The sequence below is a fragment of the Falco punctatus genome (assembly GCF_963210335.1).
Source record: "Falco punctatus genome assembly, chromosome: 9".
Taxonomy (NCBI): Eukaryota; Metazoa; Chordata; class Aves; order Falconiformes; family Falconidae; genus Falco; species Falco punctatus.
In genome coordinates, this window is record NC_137589.1 from 26,510,793 (window position 1) to 26,530,702 (window position 19,910).

General features: G+C 36.9%; 1 protein-coding gene across 3 annotated transcripts in view; it reads left to right on the plus strand.

The window, feature by feature from the left end:
* The window catches only part of MYOF (myoferlin), a 73,309-nt gene that overhangs the window by 13,808 nt on the left and 39,591 nt on the right, over window positions 1–19,910 (plus strand). For all 3 annotated transcript variants that reach the window (XR_013930635.1, XM_080403555.1, XM_080403556.1), the window contains exons 4-16: window positions 6,050–6,158; window positions 7,433–7,517; window positions 9,671–9,831; window positions 10,357–10,485; window positions 11,947–12,009; window positions 12,122–12,172; window positions 13,757–13,787; window positions 14,236–14,351; window positions 15,573–15,699; window positions 16,971–17,074; window positions 17,991–18,059; window positions 18,178–18,221; window positions 18,647–18,729. Coding sequence is in view for 2 of the 3 variants with exons in the window: in XM_080403555.1 (XP_080259681.1) it covers window positions 6,050–6,158; window positions 7,433–7,517; window positions 9,671–9,831; window positions 10,357–10,485; window positions 11,947–12,009; window positions 12,122–12,172; window positions 13,757–13,787; window positions 14,236–14,351; window positions 15,573–15,699; window positions 16,971–17,074; window positions 17,991–18,059; window positions 18,178–18,221; window positions 18,647–18,729 (1,172 nt within the window). In the remaining variant the exon portion in view is untranslated. The remainder of the gene's footprint in view (window positions 1–6,049; window positions 6,159–7,432; window positions 7,518–9,670; window positions 9,832–10,356; window positions 10,486–11,946; window positions 12,010–12,121; window positions 12,173–13,756; window positions 13,788–14,235; window positions 14,352–15,572; window positions 15,700–16,970; window positions 17,075–17,990; window positions 18,060–18,177; window positions 18,222–18,646; window positions 18,730–19,910) is intronic.

Sequence of the window (19,910 nt, forward strand, 5' to 3'; positions counted from 1 at the left end):
TTAAGCTAAGTGGGATTTGAGTCTAAATCTATAATTTTTCCTTTAGAGGTTCATGTTTTTATATATTTTACTTTAAAGTCTAGATTGAATTGGGATTTAGTTTTTGAGTGTAAAGGGTACATCTAGGGCTCAGTGTTGCCTGAGAAAGAGCAATGAGAAGAAACTACACCATGTCTTTGGCTTTGTTTTCTCCCTTCTGGAAGAAAATAAGCAGTGAGGATTGCTATTGTTATTTTCTAGGTAGAGAACTTTTGTTCAAACATTCTGCCACCATTCTTTGCTGCAGTGTAGGCTAGAAGCAGAACAATGTGTTTCTCAACCCAGCTCGCTCTCTCTGGCTGCTCACTCACAAAGCTCCTAGCTAATACACAGATACTCCATGCAGTGTTATTCCTGGCTAGTTCTGGACACCTCATCCATTGCTGTGCCTAAGAACTGAATATGGAACCCATACTCCCCTCTAGAATAACACAGCAGAGGATGGCAATATAACCTATGATTTTGCTACAGCTCTTAAAAACTTCATAGCTGGGCATCCAGCCGATTCTTGTACTGATGCAGGAGGAGCACAGTGGATGTTACTCTTTTTACTTTGTGCCAAAACATGTAACTCATTACTTTAGCATGTTTCTGTAATTCATGTCTGAAAAAGACAGTCATTGGAAAAGACTAATAAAGCAGACCACACTGACGTGTGCAGACAGACCATCGTAGGAATAAGCTAGAGAGGACTCATATGATCCATACTTAGCTAGATTTTCCAGCATAACGATGTTTGAAAAGAGAACACATCTGTTTTCTATTATGTTTAATACAGTTAGAAAGATTTCAGACTCTCAACACAACTCTCTATGCAGTTTAAAAACAAACAAAAAACCCCTGTAACTTTAGTTGTCCCTGTGAAATTAAGAAAAAAAATGTGAACAGGAAGTTACAGTTGTGTCTAAATGAAGTCATTTTCATTCTGTTTGAAAGAGTTTTGGGAGTATGTGTTTCCCGATGTTCTTTGCATGGTTAGTAACCTAGCGACACAGGGGAAAAACAGATTGGGCACACCCATTTCTCAAGCAGAAAAATGCAGCCACAAATGTACAGTGCAGCAAATTATTTAATCGTGTTTAAGTATTTTCCATAGTTAGAGAATTACTGGATTGTTTGAGTCCTCCTACAGCTGTAGCCTTTTGTGTGGATTCTTTTCCGAGTCAGTGTGGCTGTGCGTAGTTGCTGACTTTCCTTGCGTACACTGTATATAAGATCCAGCCTGGTTAAGATTCAGGTTTCAGTTTTTCTGCCTTGTACAAAATAGGTTCCATGCTTTGGTTCTTTTTGAAGTTTGTTCATGCAAAGAGGAGTATCAAATAACTAAAGAAGATAAAAATAGTTGGTTCACTCAATAAAATTTTTAAAATACAGCATGAATAACAGAAGGCGGGTGTTGGCTCTTGTAACATAGAATCTATACTGGAACATATACCCTGAGAAAGAAAGGTTGGGTGTAGCAATTATAATTGCAGTGTGAGATCAAGTTTGCTAATGAGAATAACCAATATAAACCTCTGTCAAAATAAACCCTTAAAAGTAAGTCAAAATAATTTAAATGCTTGACTCTCGGGAGATTACAATCACTGGGCTTCTAGTATCAGTATCATGTAAGCAACTGGAGGATGTCATCTGCTAAAGAATTTAGTGTAACTTGCTACCTTCATACAGAGGAACGGAGGAGGAATAGTTGGTATTGTGAGTTAGTATTTCCTGATCCAGGCATGGGTGTGAAGTTTCACTTCTCGGTATTTGGGCAGTGAACAGGAAGTGCTAATGACAGCACTAATGGATTAATTTAATAGTTGGTCATCAGTAGTTGGTTGATTGATTTCACCCTGATAAACTAAGTATTTCCCTTTGACTGGGGGGGGGAGAGAAGGGAAGTATCACAGACCTAATACTAGTAAGATATATTTGTAGTGGTTTAAAATATGCTTATAAATGTGGACTTTGCATTTATCTTTGGTGTCTTATTCAGTGGTAGACCAGAATGTTTAAACTGCTTGTGGCAGGACAGGTTTTTTGCTTTACTTCTGCAAAGCTGGCAAAGTTTGAGACCTGGCTGACTGGGCGCTCTACATAACAGGTCTTAGGGATGGCCAAAAGTGTACTTAAAGTAGAGTTAAGATACAATTCTCATCTGCTGTCTACTGACAAAAGCAGCTAGTGAACATCAGAGGATGTATTGAGCTATTCTGAAAGCAGAAACTATCCCACTTGATGGCATCAAGAGACCAGTGTGATCTGGAATTAAATGGGTAAATGTCTGCCTAGGCAAGAGGAAGAAAGCTGAAATAGCCCCAGCAAAGAGCAGTGTCCTTTGAGGATGAGTAGGTGACAGAAAGTCTTTTCAGCTGTGCTGGAAGGAAAGGACTTCTTATCACCTTGAAAGTCATGACTTCAGAGGGAGATGGCATGCAATCCTGCACGAAGGTAAAAAGTCTTCAGAGTTCAGAGGAACACAGCAACTTCACAGTAGTTGTGCAGAGAACTGGGGGTCTAGTTACACATCAGAAGTGAGTACAGTAGCAGACCTTGCAGCAAAGCATTAAACAGCAATGAACCATTAATGGATGTGGTGTCACAACAGCTGCTGCTATCTGACTTCCCTGGCTTGGTTTTACCTGACTTAGCCCAAAGATTAGGCTTTCTCTAGACCTGTACAAGTGACAAAGATGACTTTGGGGCATTCCTTGTTCCTTTAAAAATATTACTTCAGGTGTTGAGTAGCTGTATGACCAAAACTGGCCTGAACATGGTCCTGGGCAACCTGTTATAGCTGACTTTGAGCAAAGGGGTTGGACTAGATGATCTCAAGTGGTCTCTTCCAACCTCATCAGTTTGTGGTTCTGCTAAGGGAGAAATCAGACATCCCAAATCCACTGAACAGGACCACTTTGGGGAAAGCAAAAGACTAACTGCCTAAAGTTTGGAATTTGGCTAAAGCTCAGAAGTAGGTTAAGATAGCGTATAGGCTGAACATTAGATTTCTCACTCTTGCTAGAGTGGAAAATGACTGAAGACTATTGTTGCTCAACCTGTTAAAGGAGAGGGAAACAAAGGACTTCAGAGCCAACTAGTAGCAATCAAGTAGTATATGTAACTGACTCCCCCTTCAGTCTTCCAAAGGTGATCAGAAATTTTAAAATTACTGTGTATTCAAATGTGTGTACAGTTATCATTTGCACAGGACAGATAAGGATGTAGAAATGGAAATTTACGCTGGAAAATTTCAAAAGCACTACTGTTGAACAGCTGCTCTTGAGTTAGTATCACCAGATAGGAGGGTGTGGTTGCTGAAAGTCATCCAGATGATTTGAGGCTGCAAGACTTCTGAAGTTCTTTTTGGAGTTAATGTAAGTCACTTCAGCTCATATCAAATCAAAATACCAAGTCTAGAAATTTTTCTATTAATGTACGTAGGAAAAGATCATCTTTGCCTTTCTCTTGAATCAGATTTTGTCTTACTGGTTTTGGGTAGTCTTGTTGGGGTTTTCCCTTTTGTGATACCTCAAACTGTGTATGTTTCTCTCTGTTATTCTCAAATGGGAAGGCATATGGTTGAAGGATTTGGGGAAAATAACGATATTTGGAATTCATTTTCTTGATTAATTTTGCGCTGAAGGAAAAAGTGATGAGAAGTCAGTTTCTTTCAGTAATGTGTTAAAGAAATTCAAGCATTTGTTCCTTCCAAATGCAGGAACAGTTTTGCATTTGCTTATATTATGCTTGCTTTCAAAGCTATTAATGTGTTAGAAGGCTATGTAATAAAGGGGGAAATGCATTAAGCTACCCAGTATTTTTCTCTCTTTAACTGCTTTGGGATTTGCAGCCATTATGGAATGAGCCTTTTCTGCTTTTCTTTGACTGTTGAATAATATCAGTGTCTGCATGACACCTGCTCTTTACATAGAAAGGTTTGGTCAAATATAGAGGGAAATGTTCTCTTCGTTGTGAAATGTCAGTTAGTTGACTTCTATATAACAGCGGGTTTTGGAGTGTTCAAGCCACAGGGGAAAAAATAAAGCCTTTTTCTGTTTGAGAGAGATCATCTGCTGTTGTTTCCTGAGCTAGGTAGACATTGTTGTTTAACGTCTATATTTTCTACATTAGGTCATAAACAATATCAAATAATACTACAGTTGGAGGGATAAATGAGACCACTGCATGTATATGTGACGTTCCAAATCTACATTTGTTTTGTGGGTTGAATGAAATTTTGATTGCGTAACAGGAGAAATTGCTTCTTAAGCTCCCAAAAGTAGAGAAGTTCATGGAGTCAGCATGTCAGCTAGTATCCAGCTCTGTGCAACAGTTTGTAAAAAGTGAAAATGTACCTGGGATGAATCTAATGCTCATTGAAATAACTAGGTATATTTCCATAGATTTTTAAAGGACACTGGATCAAGACTACAGTTCTGAACCCAGGAGTCTGTTCAGTAAAGGGAGGAGAGGCAGGTGTTAGAGGTGGCATCAGAGTTTCAGTTGTGGTCATCTTAGGTTAGAACACCTTCATGTATTTCCTCTGCAGCATGGCCTGATCTTAAACTGCTTTTCACATCTAGCCCATCCCCAGTGTGTAATGAATATAGGAGGCGTAGCTGGAATATTACTGTGCTTTGGCAATTTGGAGGGCAGTAGTGAAAGGTTTGAGTAGTGAGTCAAAACTTCTCAAAAACAAAACTGAGATTGGAGGCATGAGATGAACTGGAAAACCAGATTTGACTGAGGAGGTGACAGCACCAAAGTAATTCTCACAGGTCATTCACACAGAAAGCGCACAGCTAAACAGAAGTTGCAATGTGTAATACCTGAAATGTATATTTGCAGGAAATTAATGCTTTATACTTACCTGTCATAGTGTACTTCACAAAAAGTAAATTATGTTCTCTTGACGTAGCACCTGAGAGCAGCTATAATAGTGCTCTTGCTTCATGTCAAAAAATGCCCTTGCATCCTTACCTTCTCCATGAAAAAGCACTGTAATCTATTCAAAGGGATCTCAGTTAAGGTGTCAGCGTACAAATCTTTTTCCACTTTGGCAGCAAAGCTAGTATTTTGTTTGTGAAACATGTTCTTTGTAATATTTACAGGGTGAAATTATCTTGGGGTTTTTACATTGGCAAAAATCTCAGTTATTCCAGTAATCCACTTCAGTATAGGAGTAGGCTGTTATTACATGTATGGGAACAAAACACAGTACCAGGTATCATGAGACCAATGCCACAGTGTTAGAAACTCAGCCTAAAAGTTTCTCAGGTTAAAAATGCATGCAATTTTCACTTTTTTTCACAAGGGTTGGCAGATGCAGTCCCAAAGTAGGCAGAAGTAGCTCAGGAAAGTCTACCACATTATGTCAGATCCCCTGGGCAGCTTCCTTTGGTAGGCCTCTCCAGCACCATATCGAAACACTCTTGAGAATTTAGAGGCAAGGAGATGAATCTATTCCAAAGCGTAGAATAAGGTCAAGAAAAGTAATTTTGTGAAGCCTCTAGTAAACATGTTGATTGCGTTTGTTCTGTTTCATTGTTTTCATTAGAGATGTGTATTTGTCTTTTTGTGTCTCTTTCTGTGTAGTACAAGAGCTGTCATATCTAGCTTTTACACATTACCTCTCATTTGAAGAGTTTGCAAAGCTATATAGGGAAAGAATTACATCCTTTACCAATGAGAATTCAGCGGCTGAAACAAGTGACATGTTGAGTTACACAGAAGATTATTTTCAGAAATACATGTAAAATTTATTTAAATTTAGGGGTTTAACATCTTTTAGGTTAAAGCTGTGTCTTCCATAAAGAATGCCAGCACATTTAAGTGCAGTGAAACTGAAAATACAAATTAACAGTACACAATCTTTAGATAACATTTGCAGTGACCTTTTTTTGTGTCGGGTTTTCAAGTCATGGCTGGAGTTATTTGGTTGACTGATAGACACTAGCGAGAGACAAAAGGGAACTTCAGTTTGATGTATACTTGCGTTCTAATAATGATTTTTACTTCATTTCAGATTAATTGGCAATGCATCCGTAGCACTTAAGGATCTTGTAGGTAACCAAAGCAGATCTTTTCCCTTCAAACTCATACCGCTGCTAAATGAAAGGGGACAAGAAACTGGAGTGAGTGGCTTTTATTTCCTTATTTTACTGTATTCATGATCAAAATGCTCCAGCAACAGGGATAATAGTGCAACAAAAATATTTTCAAGTTATTTTTACTTTGTAAATGTTGTAGCAAAAGCTCCAGACAGAGGAAATGTTACAACAAGGTACAGTTATGTCTATGCCATCTGAGTTTGTTTAATATCCTTTAAATTAGATACATCGTCTTCTGTGTGTGTGTTATATATTTCTATATATGTGCTATAAATATTATTGGCCAAAGAGTATGTATGGAGGTTAGCCTGATGTTGAAAAAGAACATTTTCCTAAGTACCAGATGGAGGTCCCATGTGCACTGTTTTGCTGTTTTCTTTCTAATATCCACCTGTGTCATAGCACTAATTCTAGAAAGCACATAATAATTCAGAAGTTCACTGCCAGCTCCATTCAGAAAGTTACACAACAACTTGCTTAACTTTGTTTAGCATGTGTTTAGATTTAACAGAGTTGTTAACTTGTTATTAACTTAGTTGTTAATAAAGTAGTTTCTAGAACTGGGACCTTGCTGTATTTGTGCATCTAGCTGTTCAGGCACTTGATGTTGCATTCTAGTACACTTAACAAGGGGGCTTAAGGTCTCATCAGCTGTAGTTTAGTATCATGGTTAGCAGGTCATAGGGTTGGGCTTTTTGTGCTGATTCCTCATCTTAATGTTGCAGCTAGGAATAATGGTTTGTTAAATAATCCAAAACCACAGTCAAGCACAAAAAAAGGCAATTTTGTAATTAGAGTGGAAAACGACATCATGTTTTTCTTCCAGAATGGAGGTATGAACAAGCAATTAGAAGAGCCAGACAGGAAATTTTACTTATGGTTCAGACTTACGTTGTTGATCAGATAGTGTTATTTCTCACCGCCTTTGTTCTTCTGTTCGCAAATTTAGGATGTCACCTAGTTTACCGTTAATGTAGAACTAAATTAATTAACATTTGTAGAACATCTTACATACTTGTATTGTGAGAGGTTTTTCTAAATATAAACACAGCAATTCCATTTGTTAGATACTATTTTAGAGCCTATTCCATTAGCTGCAAATTGTATAATCTTTATTGTTTGTATGTATATATAGCTTAATAAGTTTATTAATTTACTAATAGCTGAAATTTTATTATAAGCTGAGCTGTGACCATGAATAGTTAACTGTTCATGTACAGTGTTAGCAGAATTTACTGTTTGAAATCAATTGTTGTGAATACTGTATGCTGTGTTAAAAAATGTGTATTTCTCTACAGGCAACAATTGATTTGGTAGTAGGATATGAGCCACCAGCTGGTCCTGCAAATCCAAATGATCCTGGAGGGACCAATACACAAGAAGGTATTTCAGTCTTTTCTTACAACATTATTGTGAAAAGATCATGGAGATATTTAACATAAGGCAAGAAAGTGATTCAGCAGCACTGTTCATCAGAAAAAAAAGTAACCAGAACCAGCATGTCATGATTGCCAGACAGTGAATTTAAAGAAATTAAGGATAATTCAGAACTACAGCTAGGAAGAAAATCGACGTTTTCTGACATTAAAATGTTTTTTAACATTATCTTCTCCAGTGGAATGAAGTAACAAAAGAATGATGTTGCTTTAAAGCTTTTCAAAACAGTTTATGTTTAGGAAAGAAAGGTTTTTGAATGCTTAAAGAAAGAGCAGTTATCTGCTGTAATGCTAGGGCTAACCAAAAAAGCAGGGAAGTCACTTTTTTTTGAAAAATATATTCTGTTACTTTTAATGTCAAGGAGATTTGTGAAAATATTTTCTCAAATCATTAAACTTTTTCCCGTCGAATAAGTAAGTTTTGAAAGACACTTGTATCTTATATTAGACTTGCCCAAGAAATATTGTGATTAATAGGGAATGTCCCTTGTTATCTCTATATCATATTAACTAGGCCTTTGCTGAGAGTGTTTTTGAGATTCTCTGGTTTTCCAGACTCTTAAAAGAACTGTGAAGTAGCAACAGGTTTTTGCAGTTGACAGGTGAATACCCTAACATCCAGACTCTATAACAGATGTTATGTGTTTGTGAAGAAATAAATCAGTTTGACCATTATCTGCTGATAGATAATAACATAAGAAGGAAAAAATTCAGATTAGGAGTCTTCTGGCATGAAATTTTAATTCCATTGACTTTTCAGAGAGGTGTTCTTGGGGAGTTGAAGGATAGGTAATATAAACACACAATCTGTCTGTTAAATTACTACATTTCAAAATAATTTTATAGAAATGTGGACTTGAAGGCTAAAACCACAAATGGACGTATTTGAGATTATTTTGATATCTTTTTTAAAATGTCCTTAAACTATTAGGTAATACAGGTAAAATAAAACATGGCAGATATTTAGCTAGTATCCAGCAACTGCATGAAAATTATTTCAGTGCAAATTATCAAACACACCATAGTTAATTATTGTAAATATCCATTTCCCATGAAATGAAATCACCTCCCCAGCTGAGATTGCTACAGCTGACTTTCAGAAATTAAGTGCAAAGTCAGGGGGTGTGATCAGTCAGTTTAATGGATCCATCCAGGCAGATGGATTTTGAGAGCGTTTTGAAGGTGGGGTTTTCTGGTTATAAAAGACATGGTATGTCAGTCTCTTGTGTTTTTATATGTCTCTTACAAGGATCACTGAGGACTTCATTATGCAAAGTGATCGTCACTCTGTGTTGGCAAATGAGTTCATAAAGATAAAAAACATTCTGTTAATGCTAACCATCAGAGACACAGTTTGTTCTTCCTGTAGATTTCACCATAGTCACTGTCCTTCAGTTAAGAAGAGAAGCTGGAAGCACAAGAGAGTGACACACTTTTGTGGTCTAGCTATTTACGGATCCTGTTTTGCAATACTGGAATTTGAGTGTATGATCCAGTATTGTAGTGTCATGTGGTTGTAGAGCAGTATTCCACAGAGGTATTGTGATTTCAGAACTGTCGAAAAGACTTACTAAGAAACTTTAACTTAACTTATTCCACAGCTAAATGCTGTGGAAGAGAATTCAGAGTTTTATTTTGGATGGTAGACCCTGAATGCCTTTATCTTTTCAGGATTCTAAAGTAAAACCCAAGATCATGCTATAGCCTAGTCTTACTGCTGGGAAACAGCTTCAACTGGAATAAAATTAATCGCTTCTGATGTATTGTGAATGAGTCTCTTGACAACTACAGCTGAACTGTACTTTGCTAAAACTTCCATCGGGTGTTCTAAAAAGTGTATTAGATACTCTGCATGCTGAAGAGGGACAGATCTACAGTTAGTTTGGTTAAGATACAAATTTGTTCTTAAGCAGGCTAAAATTACTAGCTTTCAAAAGGAGTCGGAAGCATGTGATTAGCAAAAAAATTGTTGAAACGAGATAATAATGAAATTCTAGTAGAACTCTTGGATATCAGACTGCTATTGCTGTTAACTTTAACATCAAGCTGTACTGTTTGTTTATAATTGCACCTTTTCTTTTTTTTTTTTAACTCTGTGAGATGGAGAAGATGATGGAGGTTATGAGGATGGCTTGGATGGTCCAGTTGGTGGTATCACACCAACAGTTCCAAGTGACACAAAGGAAGCCCAGCTAGCTAAACGCATCGCCAAAGGAAAGAAAACACGGAGAATCCTTTCTAACAAACCACAAGATTTCCAGGTAATAGATCTATTAAATGTTGCATATTCCCTTTTTCTGCCTGGGGGGGACATTGTTTCTTTCACATAGCCTGAGCATGATTTAATGTCAGATTGTGCAAATCTAATGCACTGTAGAGATAATTAGTGTCTTCATTTGAAAGTCTGTATTTCAACTGTTCTTCCAATTTGCCTTTTAGAGATGTTCAATTTTGTACAGTTATCACTGTATATCTAGATGAACCTTATTTATTTTATAGTTGTATAGATTTCAAAGTACAATAGCAGCTTTAAAAATATGTAGTAAAAGCAAGTAAAAAAAATTCTACTGAAATAATTATCCCCAACTTGTCTTGTAAAATTCAAGTGTAAAATTATACTCACTCTCATAATTAACTCTGAAAAGTCTCTCCGGTCTATATCTGCCAGGTAGTTGAGCTGTTGGCTAACTTTTTTGATGGTATGGTAAGAAATTGTTGCCACCAGGATGATGTATAATATAGGGAATGAATTAATACAAATAATTGAATTTATTTTTTTTCCTCAGATTCGTGTTAGAGTAATTGAAGGTCGTCAGTTGCCTGGAAATAACATAAAACCAGTAGTCAAAGTTCATGTTTGTGGTCAGACACACCGAACAAGAATCAAAAGAGGAAACAACCCATATTTTGATGAAGTGAGTGGCTAAGAACACTGTAGCTGAAATGTTGATATTATCAAACGTAGAAAAATAGTTACTACAGCTTTCACTATGATCAGTGAATAAGAATTTGCTAAAATTTAAGGGTGTTTATGGCTAACTATGCATTTTGCAGTTCCCAGTCTCTTTCTTTATGTATTCACGTCACTGAACACATCTCCATCACTGGCAGTCTTAGCAGATAAAGCTGTCTAGAAGGAAGTCAAACTTCAGCTGAGACATGTGGAATATGTTCTTTTCATGTGACATAATAATTACTTTCAATAGTTGTATGCAGGATATAAAATCACAGCGAAATTAATTAGGAATTGTTGTAAACCTTTATGGAGTGTGCAGATGAGCTTTCAGTGCAGTGTTTGTGTCAGTGACTGCCACACAGAATCTGGAGAGTCATTGCCTTGCTACCCGTGATTTGTAAAAGCACAACTAGATTTCTTTATCCAGATAGGGATAGGTACATCAAACACTTAAATACCGGAGAGAATTTAAAGCTGTGTAAGGGACACAAGAATGATCCCATGTCTGGAAGAGTGAAGTTGCAAAGTTTAAGCTTTAATAGAGTGCTGAGGGATAAGTCTCATTATCTGGACATGTGTGGAAATTTCAAAAGATTCTGGAACAGAGTAGCAAGCATATTTAACACATGCAGGCAAAACCAAGGAAGTTACAAAACTTTGAGACTTGAACTAAGCTGTAGGTAGCGGTCAAGATTTATGAAGCAGTGGTGAAATACAGGGAAGGGAGAAAGCCAGTCACACCTTGTATTGAATCAATTCCTAGGCAGTCTCAATATCCACACTAGGCTAAAAGTGGGTAGGAGGGACCATGTGTATGTACCCTTCCCTTTTGTGGGATAAAGTACTGACTGGATTATAGGTGGGCTCAAAAACCAAACTTAATAAGGCATATACTATTAATAGTACAAATAAACTAATAAACCATTTCTTTTTCTTCATGCTGTCAAACAATCAGATTTATTCCTGTGGCCTTGACTTTCAAAGATGCAAATCATTACAATCGCTATGACCACTAGTCCTAAACAAGACCTTTTTGACAACAACAGAGGTGGCTAGACCAGGATTGAATGTCCTGGAAAATTAACAACCTTTGTAATTCCCCAAGTTGTTCCCCTGAGGAGAATGTGAAGTGCAGAGTGAAGAGCGAGGGCAGTGCTTAAGGTCTGGAGCATGGCTGTGCCTACTGTATTCATTCAAATGGAAGTTGTGACTGTCTATTTTGTACTAAGTTTATTTACTAAATTTAGGGGGTTTGTTTTGCACTGAATTATCGTAGAATGTGTGCAGCAAGGAGGCAGGGTAAAAGTACTGTAGCAGGCATGCCTCACAGGCCTCTTAAAACAATGTTTTTGCATTCTGTTCAGATAATTATGTGTTTGTCATTTTGAGATAGGTTTTTTGTTTGTTTTTACCCTAACAGATATTTTTCTACAATGTCCACATGACTCCTTTGCAGTTGCTTGATGAAACAATTAGCATTCGGGTAAGAAAAATTGCTGCATGTCCAAAAGGCTGCTGGGTGCATATAGCCTTGTTTGTCCATTTCACTGTGATGTTCAGGAACATTCCTGTTTCAAGCTTGTCTGTCGTCTTAGGTATATGATTCTTACTCTCTACGGGCAGACTGTCTAATGGGAGAATTTAAGGTGGGTATGAAACAATTTCCGTATCTTGACTAAATTAAATAAAATGAGAGAATTTTTTTAAACACTTGTTTCAAATGTTTAAATTTAAACTACTTTAGCGTAGGGCCAGAGAATGACCTGATGATGTCTTGCTTCTCATGCTAGAGACCATTTGCTCAAAGCACTACTAAACAGTTTTCTTATCTCAGTAGAAGATTATTGTTAAAGAAAATAGTATGTTTTATATACCAGGTTCTCTAACTCGCATCTAAGAGAAAAACAGTATTTACCAAAAGGTAATTTTTTTCCTTAAAAGGTGAGGTGAATATTTGGTATGAGGTAGGGTTTGAAGAGACAATTTTAGTAGGTAGCTAATAGGTAGAGTAGTGATATGTTTGGCAGCATAAAGATACACATTCTCAAGTGATGTGGAAAGGTGTTCCTTTGGTCAGAAGTTTGTTAAATAAAGAGATGGTTGGAAGAGTCTCTTAGTTAAAGTAATTTCTGTGGTTTTCATGATATTAATGAGATTGTCTGTGTTTGTAATGGTCAGTATTGGGAGGTAGGCATCTGCCTGCTGAAGGTGCTGCTAAAGCAATACAGAGAAAGAATTCACATGACAATTGTAACGGCTACTGGGATCCTCTGTTACAACGCTTACAATATCAGTGTTGGCTGTATTTTCTGTGTGCTTACTTTGTACTGCACAAATTCAGTAGATCTCTGGACCAGCTTTTCACAAAAATATGCAAGTATGGAAGAGTGCTCTAAATGAAGCAGTTTCAGCCACAAAGCTGGTTTCTTTTGCTTCTGGCTGCTTATTATCTGTGTAAATTCTAGTGATTCAGACAGCGGTATATTGCTTTGTGGAGGATTGATCATTCACTAAGCAGGTGACAGCATGTTGTTCAGCTGCTTTCTGTTCCTACAGGCACACATTCCAGAGGAAAACCCCAAGGGTAATTCTCTCTAGAAAGTCACCCTCTCAGACTTTACCTGCCACGAATACTAACCCACATTGCAATGTGCAAACATACTTACCCTCCTGAACATGTTTGAAATCTGATACAATGAATACAGTTGTGGTATATGTGCAATCTTGTCCAGATTTGACAGTGAAGGGAAAAAATGTTCCATCATCTTTGTAAAAGGAAATTATTCATTAAAAAAATAAGCTTCATTTCTGGAACTGGAGGATGAGATGTTGAGCAGGAAGTAGAAACAAAAGAGTTCTGAAAAGCCTGTCTGAACATTAAGTAGTGGGGGAAACAGGGAATTCAAGAGGCAGTAAGCTAACCCCATCTTCTGTCTCTGGTAAATGAAAAAGCTGGGGATCTGAGGAAACAAGAAAGTAACTACAGCTGTTAGTTCTGCTGCATCTTTTCTTGCATTTTCCTCCTGGTTGCTGTATGCGTTCAAAACTCCTCACTTTTCAATGTAAGGCATTTTTTATTTCTCCTCCCAAGAATATCCTATGTAAACTTCCTTTTGTTTGTGACAAGAGGGCAATGTAGTAGTACTCATGAAAAACTTGAGGGGAGTTGCCCTAGCATTTTTCTGTTTTGGTATTTTTTTCGGAAATAATACTTTTGGTCTTTATTTCAGATTGACATTGGCTATGTTTATGATGAGCCTGGTAAGTAACAGTTACTTCAGAGCTTCTGTCCTGACTTGAAACTTGCAAGTTCAAACATTTCATTAAATTTTTAAAGTAAAAAGTTATTTGAGATTGCTGCTTTAAGTATTAACTTAAAAAAAAAAAAAAACAATATATAACTCCTTTCAGTGGTTCTAAGATGAAGTACAAGCACCTAAAATTTGGATGTTAATTTTGGTATCAAAGACCTAACATAAAAAATAATGCAGAAAATGCCTGTTAATTATGGCCTTGAATTAGTATGCCACAACATTTTAACACCACTACATTTCTTGTTTTGAATGGCGTTATTGAGACCTGTCTAGGACAGAATTTAAAATAATTAGGTTTAGGATAAAGCATACTTTTGGAACTGTTGACTTCTATTTTATTATTTCTACCATTTGGTAATGGATATTGTTGGGTGTGGGTGGTGGTGTTTTTTTAGGCCATGCAGTCATGAGAAAATGGCTTTTGCTGAGTGATCCTGAAGATACGAATTCAGGAGCTAAAGGGTATATGAAAGTCAGCATGTTTGTCCTGGGAACTGGAGATGAACCACCAGTAAGTTTCATTTAAATGTTTTTCTTCCCTTCTCCACCCCACAGAGATTTGTGCATGTGCCCCCAGCGTTTTTTTGAACACTGTATAATTCTCTGTGTGCAGTATTTAAAAGTAAGACAAGGTTTACAAGTTGTTTCAAGGACATCCAGTATTAAGTGGCTAACTCAAAGCTTGTATTTTTATCCTGTCCAATAAAGCAATCCCTGGACAAGCTCTGGTTTTGTTGATCTACCATTTGTAGATGTTTCTTCACAGCCTGGAAGAAGTAGAGATGTGTTAGCCTGGTGTTGCATTCCAGTTAATACGTAATTCTCCTTAGCATAGCTAATGAGGCTGAGCAACGTATTGATACCAGTTCCAGGACTAAGTCAGGAATGTCTCCGCTGCTACATAATGTAGACAAGCCCACAGAGAAACCTAAGTACCAGAAAGCTTCAAATATTTGCCAGATGAAAATCAGACCCATCAGTAATGACAAGTTAGGCACAAGTAATTTGATGCATATGAAAGCAGTAGGTAGTTTTAACAATCTAGTCGTTAACTGTCTGCTGTTCTATTAAGGCAGAAACAGGCCCTTTTCTCTGTGATGTTTTCCTTACTTGACCATTGTCTGTAGTTTAAGTTCTGCTGTTCTTCCTGCCTGAGATTTTTGCATACTGCTGCTCCTTAGTTAAATGTAACATGGTCCCCAGAACCACAGATCTCCTTGTTCCATGTTAACTCTGCCATTCTGCTATCCTCATGATTCTTGAAATCACAAGCATATGTCTAGTTATTTGTGGTGAAATCTTTTATGTCGTCCTTTATTTTGAAAGGAGGAAGCAGTAAGTTCTGGTAAATTATATCAGAGTTGTACGCATTTCCTAATTGCAGTGAGATGTCTTACTTCAATATTCATCTTGAGATGAGTATGGAAATTGCATGAAGTATGGCATTGTACGAGTGCCAAAATCATCATCAGATGATGGTGATTTTAGAAGTGTGATTATAATCAGATCCTGCAATTAAGTGCTTCAGAGATAAAAATTAAGTAAAATAATTTAGGTAGAATTAATTTTTGTGGTTTGATAACTTGATAAAATCTCATTCTTTTTAATGAAACTGACAAGTCTTCTGCCTGAAGAGTGTTGTGGGCACCGGTTTAACTTACCACCTTAATTCTGTACATTGCTTTGCCTTTCTTATATACCAGATACTATGTACCACTATATCTCCCAACAGGTTGAAAAAAGGGAAAGAGATAACGAAAGTGATGATGTGGAGAGCAATCTGTTATTACCTGCTGGAATTGCACTTCGATGGGTCACTTTCCTTCTCAAAATCTACAGAGCTGAGGACATTCCACAAAGTATGTTGCTTGTTACTGCTTGCTCATTGGTGTCTTTGATTACCACCAGAAATATTTGTGTTAGCTGCTCAGAAACGTTCCTAGAAGGTAAAACATCTTGAGTGTTTTACATTGTTACCTGAGCCAATAATTCTGTAATGGCTCTCGTAGCCCATTTCAAGTCTTTTGGTAATGCTCAGTAAGTACATTAATTCATGTAATGGATAATTTAATGTTACCCACTAGATTAGTAATGTTTATTTGTTGCTGAGTGGGCCACATGGCTTCTGGTAGTGGGAAAGAGTCATCTTCATTAGCCGTTCTGCAATTGCAGAAGTTACATGCAAGTAACAACATTCAGGTACAGCTGATCAGCAGATAAACTGGATGTTCTGAGCAGGTCTAGCTCAACTATACAGTGCATGTGTCAGCTTCCTGTTGGATCCCAATCCCTGCCCGATTTTGAGAGGTTATTGGGCAGCTGGTTCCCTGCAGCCCTCTTTTCCAGGGCCATTTAGATCCTGGTAGATAAGTAGTACAGCCTGATGGCCTGCTGCACCTTCCTCTTCCCATCAATCCTTCATAGGTGCTTATAGCTGCAGCTGTTTTGCAGTGGGGGAAAGGCCACCAGACTGCTATCAGTCAGCTGCTGCTGTGGTGGCCAAGGCAATCTGTATTGCCACCAGCCTGCTCCTGAGTGGCCACGGGAAATTAGTAACTAGAACCAGAAAGCTGCATGCAGTTTGTGGGCTTTAAGCTGAGCACCATAAGCTTAAATAAACAGCCTTGGAGGGCAGGGGAGCTTGTAAGCAGTTTGACCTTAATTTGTTTAGTGAGATACTACTTTTGTCAATTCTATATTGCTAAGTCAAAGACTATTTCTCTCAGTATATGCCATATGTGTTTTCTGATAGAATATAGCTGGCTTTTTATCCCTTCTTAGTGCAATTTCTCACCTGTATCTGTGACAACAAATGACAGTGTCTACAGGTATATGCATAACTTTTTTCAAATACAACTATGTCTCTAAATTCAGAAGCAAATCAGCACTCCTTGTGATATTTCAAAAATTTGTATTCTTGAAATTGCTCCTGAGCCTAAATTCTCCATTTTTACCAGCAACTGTTCAGAATTTTGCTTATCAGATTAGACTTCTCTGTACCTAGATCTGTAAGCTGGTTGATTTTGGTGGGATTGCTGTGGGCAATTTATTATTTTGGCTGAATAAATACAATAAAATGAAATAATAATGAAAAGCATAAACCTGAATTTCTTCTTTGACCCCTCTCCAGTGGACGATGCTTTTGCACAGACTGTCAAGGAAATATTTGGAGGAGAAGCAGACAAGAAAAACCTGGTAGATCCATTTGTAGAAGTTTCTTTTGCTGGCAAAAAGGTAATTTAGTAACTATTTAAATCTTTGCATTCCAGTTGTAGTCCTGAGAACAGATTTCATATGCCAATATAAATTTTTAAGTTTACAGAAATTATGGAATCAAAAAAGGATTAGCCCTAAAGTTCACTGCATAAAATAAGGATACACTACAAGGTACAGTAGAATGGGTGTAAAGCTGATGACTAATAAAAGGAATGTATGACTAATGCTAGGAACTGATGCATGCCAGATTGCTTGCCTACAGGTTCTTCCTGAGTGCTTTTTGTAACTGATGGTACAGATCTTTTTGGACAGGTTAACGGCATTTGTACATTTTATTACTAATGTGTTCCTTAGAATACCAAATTTGAGCTGAAGCACAGTTGCACAACCTATATTCATTGCTAGCCAATTTATTATATTTCTTTTTGTAAGAAGAAAAATATCAGTCCTTTATGATGTTATATAGTCAGGTTGTCACACCCAGTACTGTAGAGGATTTTCAGTAGACGTGACTAGCAAACTATAGAATATATTCTTCATCTACTCTGAAATCTGCATAAAGCAAGCTGGAATCAAGTCATTTCTTCATATCAATTCCCTGCTGTGATAAGATATCAGTACAAGCGTGAAAGCACATTAAATTGTAGCTAGTGGAAATAACAAGTAGGGTAACTGCAGTCGCAGGTTTAAACATGGTTTCAAAATTTTTTTTTCTCTCCAGTAGTCATTAATGCTGCATATGCAGATCAGTTTAGCAGTATTTACCAACTGAAAAGTAATGGCTCATTGCAGCATAAACTACTCAGGATTCATCATTAACTACTACCCCTCACCTTACCAAACAGTATGATTCATCCTAAATCATGGCTAGTATATGGGGTTTTTTGTCTGTTTTATCTTTGATGTGCTGTATAGTTGATTTCATTTTTTGCAGGTTTGCACAAATATAATCGAGAAAAATGCTAATCCAGAGTGGAATCAAATTATTTATCTTCAAATCAAGGTCAGATTTCTTTTGTCTTGTTTCTGTAGAAAACAGCCATCCTTTTGGAACACAGAGCATTAACATAACAGAGGTGAAATAAGTAATGGATTATTTAATTGCTTTGCCTTTTTTTCAGTTTCCCTCGATGTGTGAGAAAATAAAACTTGCAGTTGTTGACTGGTGAGTTATGAATTTTAATCAGAGTTCTAGAAAAGGTAAATTTATATTAAGTGAAGAAAAGTCTGGTTCTATAGATGTCAGGTATTTTTACAGTCCATGAGAGTATTTAAGCTAGTGTTTAAGTATCTATCTTTATGGTCTCTTTACAAGAGACTTGATCAGTGAAACATGGGAGTATTGTTAATTTTGTGGGGTCGGCACTATCATTATTTAGGTGATAGTGTAAAAGTCAGGTGACTTCTTCATGACACAGCCCACTCTTGTAACTAGACATTTCCATCTGTGTCAGTAATATTAAAGCATTCCAGGTGATAGAAAACATGTGTATATAGTCCTGGAGTGCATTTAGTCACTGATAGCTTGCTTCTGTGTAGGATGACCAGCATTATATTTAAATAAAATCTTTCTTTTTTTTCTTTTTGTAGGGATCGTCTTACAAAAAATGATGTAGTAGGAACAACATATTTAAGTCTCTCAAAAATTGCTTCTTCTGGAGGAGAAGTTGAAGGTAATTGATTGAGCAGTATGTAACTTACTGTCTTCTCTTGTGCTATGAGTAATAGCAAAGATCAGTGTTCTGAGAAAGTGTATTTTCCTATAGTTCCTCAATTCTGTAGCAAGAAGATTATCTGTTTCTGGAGCTTTCCAAACAATGCTCCTAGAAAGCATATTGTGGGACTTTTCGAAGTAACGTATTAAAATTCTAGTGTTTAAATGACATCATGGAAATTGCAGCATCTAAGTCAAAATACAGTGTCCTGTTATATATACAAAGTTAATGAATTACTTAAATTTGTGAGTATTTTCCCAAATTCAGAAAACTATGTGATAGCACAATCTATCATAAGTAAGACATGCAAACTTACCCAGAGTCACTGTCTCAGAATCTTGGGCAGTAACAGACAAGACTTCTTTTGTCACCTTGTAAGTGTGTCTGTCCTTACTCTGGGAAGAGAACCTAAAGCTGGGGAATGTGCCTGATCAGTTATCCTACAGAGCTACCTAGAACCACCTGCTCATCTCCTGTACACTACTAGGCTGCTTTCAGATGCTGGGAAACATGGATCAGCCTCTGCTCTGATCAGTGGCTTACTGGAAATGGGCACTGCATCTCATTGCACAAGTACTCCAAATTACTACTTAGTAACCCTTGTTTTAGCATCTTCAGTGAATTAAGGTTTGAATTGCAGTGCTATGATCACAGACGATGCTTCAATCAGTATAGGTGACTGGATATGTAATTTCATAAAAACTAAAACAAAACAACTATTAACGGCAAGAAAACAGATTTAGTTATGCAGGATATGAAGTTCCTAACATGTTGTCCCCAGTGGAAAATACCTTTATAATAAACCTCTTCTTTACGGTATTATATAAAACATTTTTTGTGTCAAGATTTTGGGAAAAGTTTTTAAAAAATCTGTTACCTTTATGTTCTAATATAATACTATGATTGTTGATTATTTCTTTGTGATCTTTATCTATAATCTCCTCCTTTTTTATATCAAGATCTTTCATACAGTTCAGCCAGCTCCATGACAAGGTTTCTGTGTTAATTTGCCAGAAAAAAAGTTTTCTTTTTAATGAACGTAGTATGGCATATTAGTTTTCCATACAGAATTGTAAAGTTCATGGCTGAATAGGTTTAACATTTATTCACTTGGCTATCTGTGCTAGGTTGAAGGACAC